The sequence below is a fragment of the Balaenoptera acutorostrata genome, chromosome 18 (assembly GCF_949987535.1).
Source record: "Balaenoptera acutorostrata chromosome 18, mBalAcu1.1, whole genome shotgun sequence".
Taxonomy (NCBI): domain Eukaryota; kingdom Metazoa; phylum Chordata; class Mammalia; order Artiodactyla; family Balaenopteridae; genus Balaenoptera; species Balaenoptera acutorostrata.
The window spans coordinates 14,584,203-14,600,735 of record NC_080081.1 but is presented as its reverse complement, the minus strand read 5'-3'; the positions used below and the strand labels follow the sequence as shown (position 1 = coordinate 14,600,735).

The following is a 16,533-nucleotide window of genomic DNA, read 5'->3' as shown; positions in this document are numbered from 1 at the left end:
CCGTGAGCCACAACTACTGAGCCTACGTGCCACAACTACTGAAGCCCATGCACCTAGAGCCCGTGCTCCACAACAAGAGAAGCCACCACAATAAGAAGCCCACGCACTGTAACAAAGAGTAGCCCCCACTCGCCGCAACTAGAGAAAGCCTGCACGCAGCAACGAAGACCCAACACAGCCAAAAATAAATAAATAAATTTAAAAAAATTTTTTCTTTTAAAAAATTACATTGAGAAGAGTTATGGGGAAAGGAACCAGGTGATTTTGGGAGGACCGTCAAGCAGTAGAAACTTAAAAGTATTAACATTTGTTTTTTGGCTGTTTTTAGTTTCACCAAGAGAGTACATAATAGATAACCACACAAAATATGGCTAGCTTTAAAAAATGGAGGAGAGAGATCATATGCAATTAGCCTACCCCCAAAGGCCTTATTTTTTTAAATTCTTGCATTATAATGGAAATAGCCTCAGATTTCACCCAGTGGGGTCCACGCATTCTTGGAGAACTACTTATTTTTCTCCTTAACTTAAGGGACATTTTAATATATAGCATTTCATATTCAGTGCTCTTTGGAGGCGGGTAGCAAGTATGCAAGCAACAAGAGAAGAAGAAAGTACACTTGATATGAAGGTAGGTGTCTCAGTGCTTTTCTATTTCATGTGTGATGTCCATTATCTCTCGTGATAACTTTGTTGACAGCACCCACAAATGTATTTGGTCCCAGGTTTTTATAAAATAGATCCGTAATCCTATGTTTAGGCGACTCAGATACTGACACTAGTCAGCCTCAGATAGATGGTACATTTTCTGTTATAAAAGACTCAAACAAAACATTTCACATTCTTCTTTGGGGGATAAAAAATGACATTTGAAGTCCTTTTTCAAAGAAACACATTTTGAGATAACAGCTCACAAACCTTGACATTATTTCATTTTGTTCTGCACATCTGTCAAGGAACTGAGATACAATACAGCTACTAAAAACTGATGATTGTGGAACAGAGAAACTTGGCAGCATTTCATTTCCTTTATGTTCTGATTATACATTTATCAAAAAACCTTTATTTCTTCCAGTTCAGCTAGAAATTGGTAGAATTCAAGAACTCAAAGGCCTGGCAAAGACCTGTCCTATTATTTGGTATCATTTCTTTTTCAAAGTTGCTTGGTTGAGTCTTTGTTAAAGCTTTTGATTCTCTTTTCATTCCTGTGACCCACCATACACAGATCACATTTCTATAGGCCCTATAACTGCTTTGCTGCAGTTAAATTAAATGCCAGCATATTTCATACATATATGCCAGTGTTTCTTGTCAGTCCGAGTTTATAAAATATAGGGATGACAACCTGATATTAACATCCAAATCTGGTGTGCTCATTTTATGTGTGAAAATGAGAAACCCTTTTCAGACACTAGATTTCCCAGCCTCTCTGTCACCCAGTTTTTAATATATCTCCAGGTTTTCAGTAAAATGATTCTGCTTATCAATTTAATATAGTGATAAAACATATCTGTGAATCAGAATGATCAGAACTCAAGTGGATCTACAGGGTGTGTGGCATTAGGCCCAGCCCCACTGAGGGTTTTAACGGGGCTACTTCCTCCATAGAGTAAATACATCCCTGGTTTTTAAATTGTGGCTCCAGTAGTGATATAATTTGCTTCACATAAGGAAGTGGACCTAGAAATGCACTGCCTTAGGGAGGAGGACTTTAAAACTTTTAAACATGTTGTTTTTGTCTTTTTTCCCCTCAGGTGCACTTCAAAATGAAATAGCCAGATATTACTCACAGTGACCATCTGGTTATGAACGCTTCCAATGGACAGCCCTCAGCCTTAACAATTTTTGAGTCAGCACCGTGATTCTACCATGAGGTCAAGTCTATTCCGAAGGCATTTCTCCAATAGTTTTTGCACTGCATAAGCTATACTGTATTTTCTTTACACCAGCAACAAATATTTACACATACAAGATGTTCGTTTATTTGGATTATTTTCTCCAACTTCACCCAACGATTCTAAGCTCTTACAAAAGGATTATTTTTATTATGTTATACTATTTTTTTCTTATCCAAATCAGATGTACAGGCCACCAATAAAAGCTGTCTCTCAGTTTTTGTGCCTTGAGAGACTCCAGAGACAAAGCACATTTTCTAAGGTGCAAGACAAAGTTGTCACAGATGTTTCTTACTGTTCCCCAAATTATATACCCCTGTCCAATTATATCAAGGATTCTATTTAGTTGAAGTGTGTGTGTGAAGTTGCCATTTTGTCTCACCACTTCCTTTAACAGAACTGGGTTCCATACCCAAAGACCTCTGGTTAAAATAGTAAGAGAAAACTAATAGGAAAAACAAAAAATATACCTTAGTTTAAGTGACATTATATGAAAGAGAGGCATCCCCTCTCCAGAAAAAAAAAATATAGGGTTAAAATACAGAAGGACAGTATTATATGCTCTAAAAGAGAAGGGAGAAAAAATATACTTTTTCAAAATAGGAGCCCTTCTAGGGGATTTCATAATGAAGGACAGATGTGTGATTGATTGTCTTTTAGACGGAAGATCTTATTTTTTAATTTTTTTCATTGTGGTAAGATATATATAACATAAAATTTGCCATATAACCATTTTTAAACATACAATTCAATGTCATTAATCACATCTACAGTGTTGTGCAACCATCAATGTCTGGTTAATTTTTGGTAATTATTTTAGGACTATTCAGTTATTTCTATAGAGTCATTTTTGGTACATTTTATTTCTCTAGGAGTGGATCTCCTGTGAGTTTTGAACTTGACTGACATAAAGTTATTCACAATATCTTATATGTTTAAACTCTGCAGCACCTATAATTGTGTTTTTTTTGCTTTTTATGGCTTGATTGATCCTTTCTGGTTTTTTAAACATTTTCTAGTTCATTACATTATTCTTTCTTTCCTTCAACTTTTCATTTATTTTGAGATTTTTTTGGTCAATTCTTAAACTGGAAACTTAATTTTCAACTTAATTCTTTTTCTAATATAAGTACATAAAGTGTACTTCTGTTTCCTAAGACCCACCTTAGCTGCAACCTACAAGTTTTGGTGCTTAGCACTGATCAATAACCATAGTATTAGGTATTTTCTAATTTAACTCAATTATATCTTTTACCCATGAGTTATTCATAAGTATAATGTTCTCTAAATTTCAAATGCTAATGTATTTTTTCTATTAGATTGAACCATGTGGAACTGCTAACAGTCAACCTTTTTTTAACTTATAAAATGGCAGTTTCATACGGTTCAACATAATAGTTTTCTTTTGTTATTAATAGATAATTTCATTTTGGTCAGAAAACATTAGATTGAGGATTTTAAACCAAAGGTAACCACATTCACCCACAAAGTCCTTGTTTCCACCATTTTGTATTTTATTTGGTGATTCTAAAATGTTATAAGTGTAACCAGTAATTTTCAAATAAAAATCCTCCCCAAGTACTGGAATGTTTTCTGATACATGCTGCAAGTTGGTTCTCTGGGATACAGACCCAGATGGAGTTTAGTGTTGGGATGTTTATTAGGGGTGCCCTTGGGATCAATACTTGCAGAAGCGAGAGGGAAGAAACAAAGTAGGGCAGAGGGAGAAATCAAGCTGGAACACTTGCCAGATGACCTTAGCTGACCCCATGGGGGCTCTGGAATGAAGACGGCCCTTCAGGGTTTCCTGACATGTCCAATGGCCAGGCCTTCATACCTCCACCTTGATGGGTCACTGCATACAGGCTGCCCCCAGAGGAGCTGATGGCTAAAGACTGCCCACTAGCAGCACTTCCAGCAGCTGGGGCAACAAGTCCTTGAAGGGAGGTCTGGACAGCACCTCTCCACGCCCCCCATGGCATGTGTCACAACTCCAGAGGTAGATAATTAGAATGTACTGGGGCAGAAAACTCTTGGTGACTGACATTTAAGTCAGAATGACTAAGTGATCCTCCTCAATACCCTGTGGTCTAAAAAAAGAGGAGAAGGTCCATGTAGGGGAGACAGCCTCATTCTCTAGGGTCAGCCCAGTTTTCACCTCTCCTAGGAAGCCACCGTAAGATCAACCCTCATCCTAGGTAACTCATATTTCTGTAATACCCTGACCGCCTCTCACCTGTTAAACTGAACCATACTTGGTTAGTGTCCTGTTGTTGCTATCTTGAAATAATTTCTAAACAATGGACCCTGCTTTTTCCATTTTGCCCTGGGCCCTTTAAAATATGTAGCCTGCCCTGACTATAAGTATTTGTAGGTGGTCTGTTTTCTCACTGTTAGTTCCCTGTTCACAAGAAAAGAAAGAAAGGAGTGTTCATGGAATAGGCAAGGCCAGCCTGTATATAGTTTAAAGGGGGGATCAGGTCTTGAAATAAACCCACACACTACTCATGGTCAATTAATCTAGGACAAAGAATATAGGCAAAAATATACAATGGGGAAAAGACATTTTCTTCAATAAGTGGTGCTGGGAAATCTGGACAGCTACATATAAAAGAATGAAATTAGAACATTCTCTAACACCACATACAAAAATAAACTCAAAATGGATTAAAGACCTAAACGTAAGGCCAGACACTATAAAACTCTTAAAGGAAAACATAGGCAGCACTCTGACATAAATTGCAGCAATGTCTTTTTTGATCTACCTCCTAGAGTAATGAAAATAAAACCAAAAATATGCAAATGGGACCTAATTAAACTTAAAAGCTTTTGCACAGCAAAGGAAACAACAAAATGAAAGAAAACCTATGGACTGGGAGAACATATTTGCAAATGATGTTTTGACCAACAAAGTATTTACTTCCAAAATATACGAACAGCTCATATAGCTCAGTATCAAAAAACACAACCCAATCAAAAAATGGGCAGAAGACCTAAATAGACATTTCTCCAAAAAAGACATACATTGGCCAACAGGCACATGAAAAGAAGCTCAACATCACTATTAGAGAAATGCAAATCAAAACTACAGTGAGGTATCACCTCACACCAGTCAGAAAGGCCATGATCAAAAAGTCTACAAATAATAAATGCTGGAGAGGGTGTGGAGAAAAGAGAACCCTCCTATACTGTTGGTGGGAATGTAAATTGGTACAGCCAGTATGGAAAACAGTATGGAGGTTCCTTAAAAAACTAAAAATAGAAGTTACCATATGATCCAGCAATACCACTCCTGGGCATATATCCGGAAAAGACGGAAACTCTAATTCGAAAAGATACATGCACCCCAATGTTCATAGCAACACTATTTACAATAGCCAAGACATGGGAACAACCTAAATGTCCATCGATAGATGAACGGATAAAGAAGATGTGGTATATATATACAATGGATTACTCAGCCATAAAAAAGAATGAAATAATGCCATTTGCAGCAACATGGATGGAGCCAGAGATCATACTAAGTGAAGTAAGTCAGGCAGGGAAAGACAAATACCATATGATATCACTTATATGTGGAATCTAAACTATGATGCAAGTGAACTTATTTACAAAACAAGCAGACTCACAGATATAGAAAAGAAACTTAGGGTTACCAAAGGGGAAAGTGGGGGAGAGATAAATTAGGAGTTTGGGATTAACAGATACACACTACTATATATAAAATAGATAAACAGCAAGGACCTACTGTATAGCACAGGGAACTATACTCAGTATCTTGTAATAACCTATAATGGAAAAGAATCTGAAAAATATATATATATGCATAACTGAATCTTTGCTATATACCTGAAACTAACACAACATTGTAAATCAACTATACTTCAATTAAAAAAAAAAAGATACTAAGTCCTTCTTCAAAAAAAATAAAGGGATCAGATCCTGCCAACAAAAGTGCATGTGATAATACCTAGTGAGTTCACCTGGCCGCCACTCCTCACTTGCACTCTGTAGGTGGGTTCCCGAGCTGTCTTCCCTCATGTTACCCACAGGCACTCAGGATAGCCATGCCTGTATGTGTGTTTACATACAGGTAATATTCCAAGACTCTGGGCACTGCAAGGAAGCAACAGTACCAGCACTCTTCACCTTTGTCAATGGCCCTATACCTACCATGAAAAATTATAACCCATTAGATAACAGGGACTTCCCTGGTGGCACAGTGGTTAAGAATCCGCCTGCCAATGCAGGGGACACGGGTTCGAGCCCTGGTCCAGGAAGATCCCACATGCCGCGGAGCAACTAAGCCCATGAGCCACAACTACTGAGCCTGCACTCTAGAGCCTGCAAGCCACAACTACTGAACCCGCGTGCCACAACTCCTGAAGCCTGCGTGCCTAGAGTCCATGCTCTGCAACAAGAGAAGCCACCGCAGTGAGAAGCCTGCGCACCGCAACAAAGAGTAGCCCCCGCTCACCACAACTAGAGAAAGCCTGTGCACAGCAACGAAGACCCAACACGGCCAAAATTAATTAGAAAAAAAATTTAATGAAAAAAATAACAAAAGAATCCATGAGGGCTTCCCTGGTGGCGTAGTGGTTGAGAATCTGCCTGCTAATGCAGGGGACACGGGTTCGAGCCCTGGTCTGGGAAGATCCCACATGCCACGGAGCAGCTGGGCCCGTGAGCCACAATTGCTGAGCCTGCGCGTCTGGAGCCTGTGCCCCGCGACGGGAGGGGCCGCGATAGAGAAAGGCCCGCGCACCGCGATGAAGAGCGGTCCCCGCACCGCGATGAAGAGTGGCCCCCGCTTGCCGCAACTGGAGAAAGCCCTCGCACGAACCGAAGACCCAACACAGCCAAAAATAAATAAATAAATAAATAAATAAATAAGAAAATCCTTAAAAAACAAAAAAAAAACAAAAAAAAAAACAAGAGTAACGTTTAATTTAAAAAAAAAAAAAAAAAAAAGAATCCATGAATTTTAGTATTACTGCTCCATAAACAGGAGAGAAGGGAAATATCTTGTATAATTAAATGCAAAGAAATACAGAAGGAACAATGGAGGCAGAAAACTATCCAATGAAGAAAAAACTAGTGGGTGAAACTTTGATGTGGGGCACAATATTGACATAATATCAAATTATCTCTCTGCAAATTACTTATTAATTATAAAAGGAAAAAACAACTGTACAGAGGATCGCCCCCAAAACCTATTCAAATCCATTATGCATTATTTAAATGATGTAATATGCAGAGGTATCCCAAATATTAACACCATTTTACTGATTTTACAGGGTAAGGAAATTTCCAAGGCTAGACAATAACCACCCATGAAGGTAGAGATCACTATCCTCTTATTTATTGTGTCATTCCCAGAATAAAGATACAGAGGAGACGCTCAAGAATCATTTGTTGAATAACTGAATGCCTATGAATTATTAAAGAAGCCATAAGAGAGACTGAGCTTCAGACTTTGCTAACCCTGGTAGGTTGGCACCTCTAAAGCACCCCAGTCCAGGAGTCAGAAGACTGGTTTCTAGTCCCAGCAGTGGTACTGAGGCCCCAGGGCCTCAACTGTCCCCCCATCTCCTTCTCCACTCCAGTTCAGCATCTCCATGACCCTTAATATCTCTAGGTCTCAATTTACTTCTAAAACAAAAGTATACATCTGTGAGCTTTACCAATAAACAGGTTTGAAACGTGTTGGGCCATGTATCTTACAGTTATTTCCTACAGAGAACACTCAGGGAATTAACAATGGGACTTACCCTGAAAGGCCCTCTTTAAAATTCTGCTTGCACAGGAAAAGATGCTCAAAATCAATAATCGTTAGGGAAATGCAAATCAAAACCACAATGAGATACCACTTCACACATATTAGGAGGGCTACTATGGGAGAAAAAAAAGGAGAAAAGATAGTTTGGCAAGGATGTGGAGAAACTGGAACCCTTGCACACTGATGGTGGGGGATGTAAAATGGTGTAGTCACAAAGCTCAGAAACTGTATGATTCTACTTACATGAAGGTACTCAGAGCAGTCAAATTCAGAGAGAAACAGAATGGCACTGTGGTTGCCAGGGGCGGGAAGGAAGGAGAGTGGGGAGTTAGTGTTTAATGATACACTAAGGCAGGATGAAAAGAGTTCTGGAAATTGATTGCACAATGATGTGAATGTATATAACACTGGACCAAATGCTTAAAAATAGTTCAGATGGTAAATTTTATGTTGTGTGCATTTCACCACTATTTTTTTTAATTAAATGAGAAAAAAAAAATTCCACTCGATGTGCCCCAGGTGGAAACCTTCCTGTGTTAGAGTCTAGACTTTGCCACTTTCTGGTTGTTACGACCTTGGACTAGCCACGTAACGTCTCAGTATTGGCCTCTGGCAAACAGGGAGAACACGTGGAGATGACACCTCCCAAGGCTGCTGAGGGATCACTGAGAGGATCAGTGACGCTCTGAACAGGACAAAGTTGCACCAGACAAAGAGCAGCCTTCGCCGCGACGGCGCTCTTGAGTAACCCCATGCGGGCCCAGCAGAAAGCCTCTGACAACTGTGATAGATGAAGTCACAACAATAGTAGAGCCTGCTGGGAAGAAGACAGACTCTTCTTTCCCGGCAGAGACTCAGCCAGTGAAAAGCTCTCTCTTCTACAGCCCTGCCAACTTCCCTTTGCCGTGTGTAAGGGTTCGTCTTCCCCTGCCCTCTGGGGACTCGCACGCAGCGCCATGGCGGCAGACCCTGAGCTGCACATTCTCTGCTGATCCCGGATAAGCCTGTTTTCCTGGAGAAATGTCTGACCGTCTGTTTGTTTCAGGTCAACCAAAGGAAGGGAGTTAACAAGATCTGGGGACCCCGGAAGACTCAGAAAGGCAAATTATCCACGTGACACAGCTGAGTGGACACTAGTTGACACCTCTCAGGCTGACCAGATGCAGGACTATAAAGACCCAAAAGACCAGGAATAAACTACAGGAGATAAACTTAAATTTGTTACACTGTTTATTTTGTCATAAAGACACAGTAGTAAATTATAATACACCTTCAGGCTGTTCTACATTTGCTTGGGGCTGTAGTTATTGTATAAAATTACCAAAACTCATCAAACTAAATGGTTAGGAAAGGGGAACAGGTCAAGGCCAGAGAAAATGCCCTTGAAAGCTCACCCAGTCTCCATCTACATCATTTGGATTTCTGACTGTTAACCAAGAACAAGATTAATACAGGTGGTATTCTGAAAATGGTGCAAAGAATCCTAGTTTGAAATTAAACATTTCTATGCACTCATGATCACTAGTTACAGAGGGCCTAACGGGACCAACCTCTCTAAACCATCACAGCACTCAGCCAGTTTGCATTCCCCCTCATGGCATCATCTTTCTGAGACAAGAGTCTCCAGAGAGTCTGTCTGGACACCAGTGGCAGTTTCCACAGCTGCACTCCCTTTGCAAGGGGACAGTTCACTGATTGAGGTGTGGCCAGCATCGGGAGAGCCAGGATTTAACCACTCAATGATGGGCCAAGTGCATCTGGCCCAAGACACTGTTCAACCCTCATCTCTTGGGACAGGTCCTGCACTAACCCCCAACCTGCTGGCCTCTGAGATGAGGGTGGGAGAGAAGTGCAGAGCACACCCCAGAAGCCTGCAGTGCAGGACAGTGGGGACATAACCAAGGAGAGTCTCAGCAGACTGGACAATCTAGTACCCAGCTGGACACAGTTATAAACTGTGCCCCTTACTTTCAATGACGGGGGAAAGGAAGAATTAGTCAATAATCCATGATGGGGAAATGGGATGCTTCGGAAAAAACGAGGCCTAGCTTATATCAAATACTAAAAGAAATTCTAGCTGCCTTTATTGTTAGATAAGGAATGATAAAAGAGCTACAATAAAATGCTTACGGAGATTTAGATGATGCTGGGATCTTAAAAAAGACACAGTACAAAAGCAACAGGAGAAAAAAAAGCTCAATATAATTAATGATATATAATTTAAAACCTCTAAACTAAATTACAATACAAATGAAAATCTGGCAAAATATTATAAGCACTATTGCAAGTTACTTCAAAAATATAAATGCCTCATAGGAAAAAATCCATTAAGAGACAATTCAAAAATGACAAATAGATGGTCAATATACACAAAAACTGCCATCTCTATAAATTAAATAAATTCAAATTAAAACTGTCTGATATTATTTTAGACTTCAGACTGAGAAAAAATGTAATTCAGGTACTCAAAGTTGACAATGAAATAAGCACACAAACAGCTATTAGGAGGGCAAATCTGTCCAAACCTGATGGAAAACAATTTGGCCTTTCACCAGTTAGTCTACTTCTAGGAATACAGAAAAAGGAAAAATGCACCAAAGTACATGGTCATGGATATGCATCACATCATAATTAGAAATAAACTGTGTTAAACAAAAATGAAAGACTGCATAAATTGCAATACCATGTTTCAAAGATTATGTAATGCCCATAAATAAATGTAAACCACAGAAAATTAAGAAGGATTCAGGATTCAAAATTGTTTAGTTTTATAGAAAAGATGTGGCTGTGTGCAGATGTGCATAAAGATTTCTAGGGGAAAGACTAAGAAACAACCAAAATATCACCAAGTGTACTTGGCTAATAGAAAGAAATCCTTATTCCTTTCTTCTTCTTCTATAGTTTTAAATTTCTTACAGAAATAGAAAAATATATATTCTTTCCTAAAGTTCACAATTACCACTAGCCATAATGTATGACTCCTCTTAGAACTTAAGTCCAAACTGAGCTGTGAAAACACTAAAACCCCAGTGAAGTTGAAATGGAGCAGGACCCCTATGGTCCTTGCCTCCCATGTCCTCAGCCTGCCTTTTGTCTGTGGAAAAACTTTAGCCAAAGAATAAGTTTAATCAGAGAAGTGAGAAAATCAGAAGCAGAGGAAAACAGTCAACCAGGACAAAACAACAGTAGTTTAGTCAGTAAGCAAATTCAAGGGCCTTTAGTGCCTCCTCAAGGGCTACAGATCATATTCTGAGCCATAACTTGCGAGCTGTGTTACAGATACTGAAAGCCCCACCAGGTGGAAGAGGTTAACTACATGATGACCAGGCTGTAGCCATGACATAAGCTGCCACAATTCTGAGAAATGGCCTTGAGGAAATGGGAACAAACCGACCCTGGGACGAAGATTAACTGTACTTAAAACAATCAAGATGATGCTGGTCAGACCACCAGTGACCAATTTCAAGATGACCATCAGAGCTGACTGTGCTGTTTCTGCATGCAGCCCTCTCCGTCTATGAAAGCTCTTGCCCACTGAATGTCGGGGTGGGGAGGGGGGAGTCGGCCTTTGAACAGGCATCTGCCCTCCCCCCCAACCCCCATGACAGCATCCAAAATAAAGCAAACTTTCCTTTCCACCAACCTTGCCTCTTTATTGGTTTCTGAGCAGCGAGTAGCCCGACCCCACTTTCGGTTACAAGGTCATTCGTATAAAAGTAAGCTAGTTACTGGCATCATTTACAAGTTTAGAAAACTGATGAAATTTGAGAAGAGCAAATACCCAATAAAAAGATGAAAACTCAGTTTTTCTCTACAAAATGGGCCTCGTCTCTGGGCAGCACTTGCTGGCTGGGCTCATTTCAGCTTTCCCGGGGCAGCGAGAGGGGGACACAAGGAAATCACTAAGGTACCTCAGACTTTACAGACAGATGGTAATCATAGTCAACATCTAACCCCTTTTTAAAAGTTAATACTGAAATAACAATGCCGATGGGAGGAGTGGCTTGAAGCAGTGGCCAGCCTCAACCTTCCATCAGAATCACCTGGAGCACTTGTTTAAACGCCATCCCCAGAGTTTCTAATTTTACAAAATTGGTTTAGAATGGGTGCGGGGCAGTTGCACTTCTAACAAGCTCCCGGGTGATGAGGACGCTGCAGGTCTGAGCGCTGTACTTTGAGAGCAGCCACCCTAAAGCTTGGTAACAGAGATGTTTCACTTGCATCATCTCCAACAGCACGAACTTTAAGCACTTCCCTTGAGAAACTCCTGTCTACAAAAACAAAGGTGTGTTTGGAATCGCCTTTTCCCTGCATTTAAGAACAAGTATCCAAATCGAAGCAGCGCAGTACAGCAGTTACATACAGGGTGAACAGGGGCTCGGGAGCCAGACCGCCTGGTTTGGGGTCCTGCTCCACCACTCACTAGCTGTGTGATGGTAGGAAACTTGACCTCTGCTTCAGTGCCTTCAGCTCCTTCCCCTCTAGAGGGAAAACTGGAGATGGGTGCCTACCCAAATCAGTGAGAAGTCTTCACCTTCCCATTTCCATGCATATACACTTTGAAAATCCACAAACAGAAGATGCTTGAAGTGTTCCTTGCCCTGCCTGAAGTTAAGGAGGTGTTTGCCCACTTTGCTATTATTTACGTTAACCACCCCCATATTCTTTCTAGGCCCCTCTCTCCTTAAGGACCACCAAATGACCAAGAGATGTAGCTACACACACTGAATACACCACAATCAAAACAAGCATAGGAGCTCCCACCCCCTGGGGATCCCGTAGGCTGTCCCATAATAAAAGGAAATATCAGAATTTGGGAAAGATGAATGGGTTAGGGTCCAGTAACAAAAGATCTAATAATCACCCAAGTGTAATTACAGTCCAACTAGTTAGTAGTTCCAGCTACTAGATGGAAAACTTTAGTTAAAAGCTTCACCTCTCTGAGCCATTTTCCATCTGCAGGTTTCCTCCCAGCTTAGGGACCTGTCAGTTTCAGGACTCTAGGACTCCTGGGCAGGACCACCTGCCTCAAGACCATGCACTGCTTCTCTGAAGGCTAGTGATCTGGATAAGACCCCACAGGCTCCAGGGACCCCATCCCCTGAGTGGTCCTCAAAGGTGGAAGTGAAATATTAACAATAAGGAAAGGGCTGGTCAAACATAATACACACTCCAGTCGTGGCTGTGAGTCCCAGGCAAATGCAAAACGTGTTCAACAACAGTGTCCCCGTTCATTAAATACCAAAGGGTGTTTTTTACCCACAGGAAGTTTGCTACCACTAGGTACCAGGACATACAGTGAGAGACGCACATGGAGAGAGGAAGGCAGAGAGAGACGTGGTCATAGACACAAGGACAGAGGGAGCCGGGTGGAGGTGGAACGCGGCTGCCACATAAGGAAGATGGGAAAAGCTGGGGACGTTATTGGAAGATGGCAACGGTCCAGGGCACTAATTAGATAAAGGAAGCTGTTCGTAATCTGCTTGCTTGGGGGGGCGGGGGGAAGGGTGCAGTTTTAGTTCAGAACTGCGAATTCCTGAGCAGTACTGAGGAAGCGAGATAAGGGTGGAGTGCGCGGGTCCAGTCCGTTCTCCCACTGGGCGGTGACTCCTCTTGGGCAGCCTCGGTTCTCTACTTCCCCGCCTCCTGCTCGCCCTGCTCCCGGACGCTGCAGGCTGGCGGGACGGCAAAGCAGGGAGACCGGTGCCCCAGCCACCAGGTCTCCGGGTCCCCCTCCCCGGCCCTGCTCCCGCCCGCCCAGTGTTCCCGGGCGCAGGCGGAGACCAAGCGGCCGGCGTGGGGAAGCCCCACCGACAGCAAAAAGCCGTCCTCGGCCCGCCAAAGGCGCGGGCGGCGTCAGGCACTGGGCCCCCAGCGGCGGGACGTTGCAGCTCAGGCGCGGCGCGCACCGTAAGAACGCGGGGGAGCAGAGGTTCGCCTCCTGCAGCGGGCTGGCCGGCACCGCCCGGGACACTGGCTGCATCTTGCCAGCCAGGGCGGCCGCGGACCGGGGACGCGCTACTCCAGCTGCGGTGCCACTCCCGCTGCTCCTGGAGGCGCCGGCGGGGATGCTGGAGACCTGGCCGCCTCGCTGGTCCGCTGGGCGGGAGCCCAAGAACCACCTGCTTCTGGGAGGGGAGCGCCCACGGCCCACCGGTCCCTGCCTCCCGGGGTCGCCTCGGGGGCGTCCGCTACGCGCCGCTGCCTCGGCTGCTGGGAGCCGGGTGCGGGGCGGCGGGACGAAGGGGCGGCCAGGCGGAATCTGCCGGGAGCCACAGGGAGGTACGAGGCGAGGGGCCAGAGCAGTTGATGGAGGCGGGTAAGCCAACTGCGCAGCACAGCGGGTCGGCACCCAAACGCCCACTTACTCGCACCTGGCTGCGAACTCTACCGAAGTGCTTGCTCTGAGCCCAGGCACCGACCCAGAAGGTGGAGAGAGGGGAGGCGCAGGCTCTGCCCGCCTCTGCTGCGCTGAAACACCCCCTGTCTTCAGGGAAGACCAGGAGAAAGATGGCACAAGGCATTAGCAGCCCGCCCTCATCAGGACCAAACAAGGGTGCGTGGCAGGTTCTCCAGCTGCAACCAAGCAGGACCCTGTGGGGCCTTCCAGGGACAGACCCCCCCCCCCCTTATGTCCTCTGCCTGTCTCTTGTTTGTAGAAAAGCTTTAGTCTCCCAGGCCTCCCCTGAGTTACAAAAGGCTGGCTCAGAAATTAACCACTGAAAGAATGTGAACATGTAATAACAAAAAAAAATGTAAACAGTAGGTCAGCCATGTTACAGTCACAGAACCTTTAGTTCCTCCCCAAAGGACACAGATAGCATCTGGCACACATTCCTCAGCTGCTTGGCAGCTACTAAAACCTCTACCAGATGGAAGAAGTTAACTGCATGATGACCATGAGCAGGTAGCCTCCAGACCTGCTGGAGCCTAAGGACTGATGCTGATAAGCCCTGTGCCACCACTGCGTTCACTCACGGGGTCCACCAATCAGAGAACAGTGCCCGAGCTGACTGCCGTACTGTGGAAGAAGCATGTCGCCTGCCCTATCAGTAAGCTAAGAATGTTGGGGCGTCAAGCCCTCAGCCACTGCAGCCACCCCCAAGTGTGCACCCTGAGGGGATTCAGGATGGAGAAAAAGAGTATACTGGCCCTAGATAGTTAATGTGCATGTCAAAGGAATGATTTCAGTACGCCCAGACTCTTGCATCTTCACATACTTAGGAAAGCGCTAGGGAATTCCCTGGCGGTCCAGTGTTAAGGCTCTGCACTTTCACTGGTTTTTACTGGCACAGGTTCAATCCCACAAGCCTCACAGAACGGCCAAAAAAAAAAAAAAAAGTGATAAATTCATTAACTTCAGATGTCTGGTTTTCTTTAATTAACAGTAATCTTTTGATGCTCTGACTCGCTGGTTTTTGTTGCAAAAACTCCTATATATCCTGCCTCCTCCGTTACCTCTTGGGAGCAGACCCTTGGAGCTATCTCTGAGCTACAGGGTTTAAGTCCTCAGCAAGTCGGCTGAATAAAAGATAATTCTCAGGTTAGTACCCTGGACTCTCTCCCCCACCTCACCTTTAAAAATCCTCCCCTGGAATCTATCAAGGAAGATAAACCTTTCTCTGCTCAGAACTTGGACATTTCGGTTTATCTGGCATCACTGTGCCTTGGGTATGGGAACTTGCGTTTGACAACACAACCTGAGGCCAACACAAAGCAGGATTTAGCCCAGATTATGTTTGTACAGCTACAAAGACTTAAAGAAAGGTAGAAGAAGATTAGAGGAGCTCAGATGATTTTGGAAGATGAATGCATGCTGTCATTGGGAACAGCCTTTTGGCATCTCACATGTTACACTGTGCGAGGGACCTCTGTAAGCTTTTTGCTGCCCTTGAAGATTGGGAAAGGGGAATACTGGGAGAGAGAGACTGCTGTATGATTTCTTTCATCGTGTGCTCAGAGCCTAGATAAATAACAGTGGCACATGTTACAGAAAACAGGTCATGCGCATTTCTGGGGACCTTACTTCCATTTTAACTCTAATAATGCCCTATTCAAGAAGGTATTATTGGGTTTCCTTGGTGGCGCAGTGGTTAGGAATCCGCCTGCCAATGCAGGGGACACGGGTTCGAGCCCTGGTCTGGGAAGATCCCACATGCCGTGGAGCAACTAAGCCCGTGCGCCACAACTACTGAGCCTGCGCTCTAGAGCCCGCGAGCCACAACTACTGAAGCCCACGCGCCTAGAGCCCGTGCTCTGCAACAAGAGAAGCCACCGCAATGAGAACCCTGCGCACCACAGAGTAGTAGCTCCCACTCGCCACAACTAGAGAAAAGCCCCCGTGCAGCAGCAAAGACCCAACACAGCCAAAAAAAAAAAGCCTTAATGTGTTCAAACATAAGATAAGAATGGCAAAATGTTGATAATTTTCAATTGATAGGCATGATGGGGGTTTATTATACTACTTTTTTTTTGGTTTTTTTTGGCTACACCACGCAGCATGTGGGAGCATGTGGGATCTTAGTACCCTGACCAGGGATTGAACCCAGGCCACGGCGATGAAAGCACCGAATTCTAACCACTATACCACCAGGGAACTCCCTGAAAATTGTAATTTCAATTACCTACTTTCTGGTGTTAGCTCTTTCTCAGATAATGCAATCTACAACCTACATAATCAGTCCTCACCTGATTTAGAGCTCTCTTTGACATTCCCTACATTTTGCAGCCCTGCAAGCGCTCAGCTACTAGTTCTACTTGAAAGATGAAGAGATTTCTTGCTAAAGTTGGAAGTCTAGTGACTTCCTTTGTCAGGCTTCCCCAGACTGTTCTCTCCAGTCAACACAACTACCTCAGGACC

General features: G+C 43.6%; 1 protein-coding gene across 1 annotated transcript in view; it reads left to right on the top strand.

Annotated features, from left to right (window-relative positions):
• LOC130705642 (ATP-binding cassette sub-family C member 4-like) overlaps window positions 1–3,661 on the top strand; it is a 193,929-nt gene extending 190,268 nt beyond the window's left edge. Inside the window, 1 exon segment of the mRNA XM_057533225.1 lies at window positions 1,754–3,661. Coding sequence (XP_057389208.1) covers window positions 1,754–1,861 — 108 coding nt within the window. The 3' untranslated portion in view covers window positions 1,862–3,661.
• The last annotated feature ends 12,872 nt before the right edge of the window (window positions 3,662–16,533 follow it).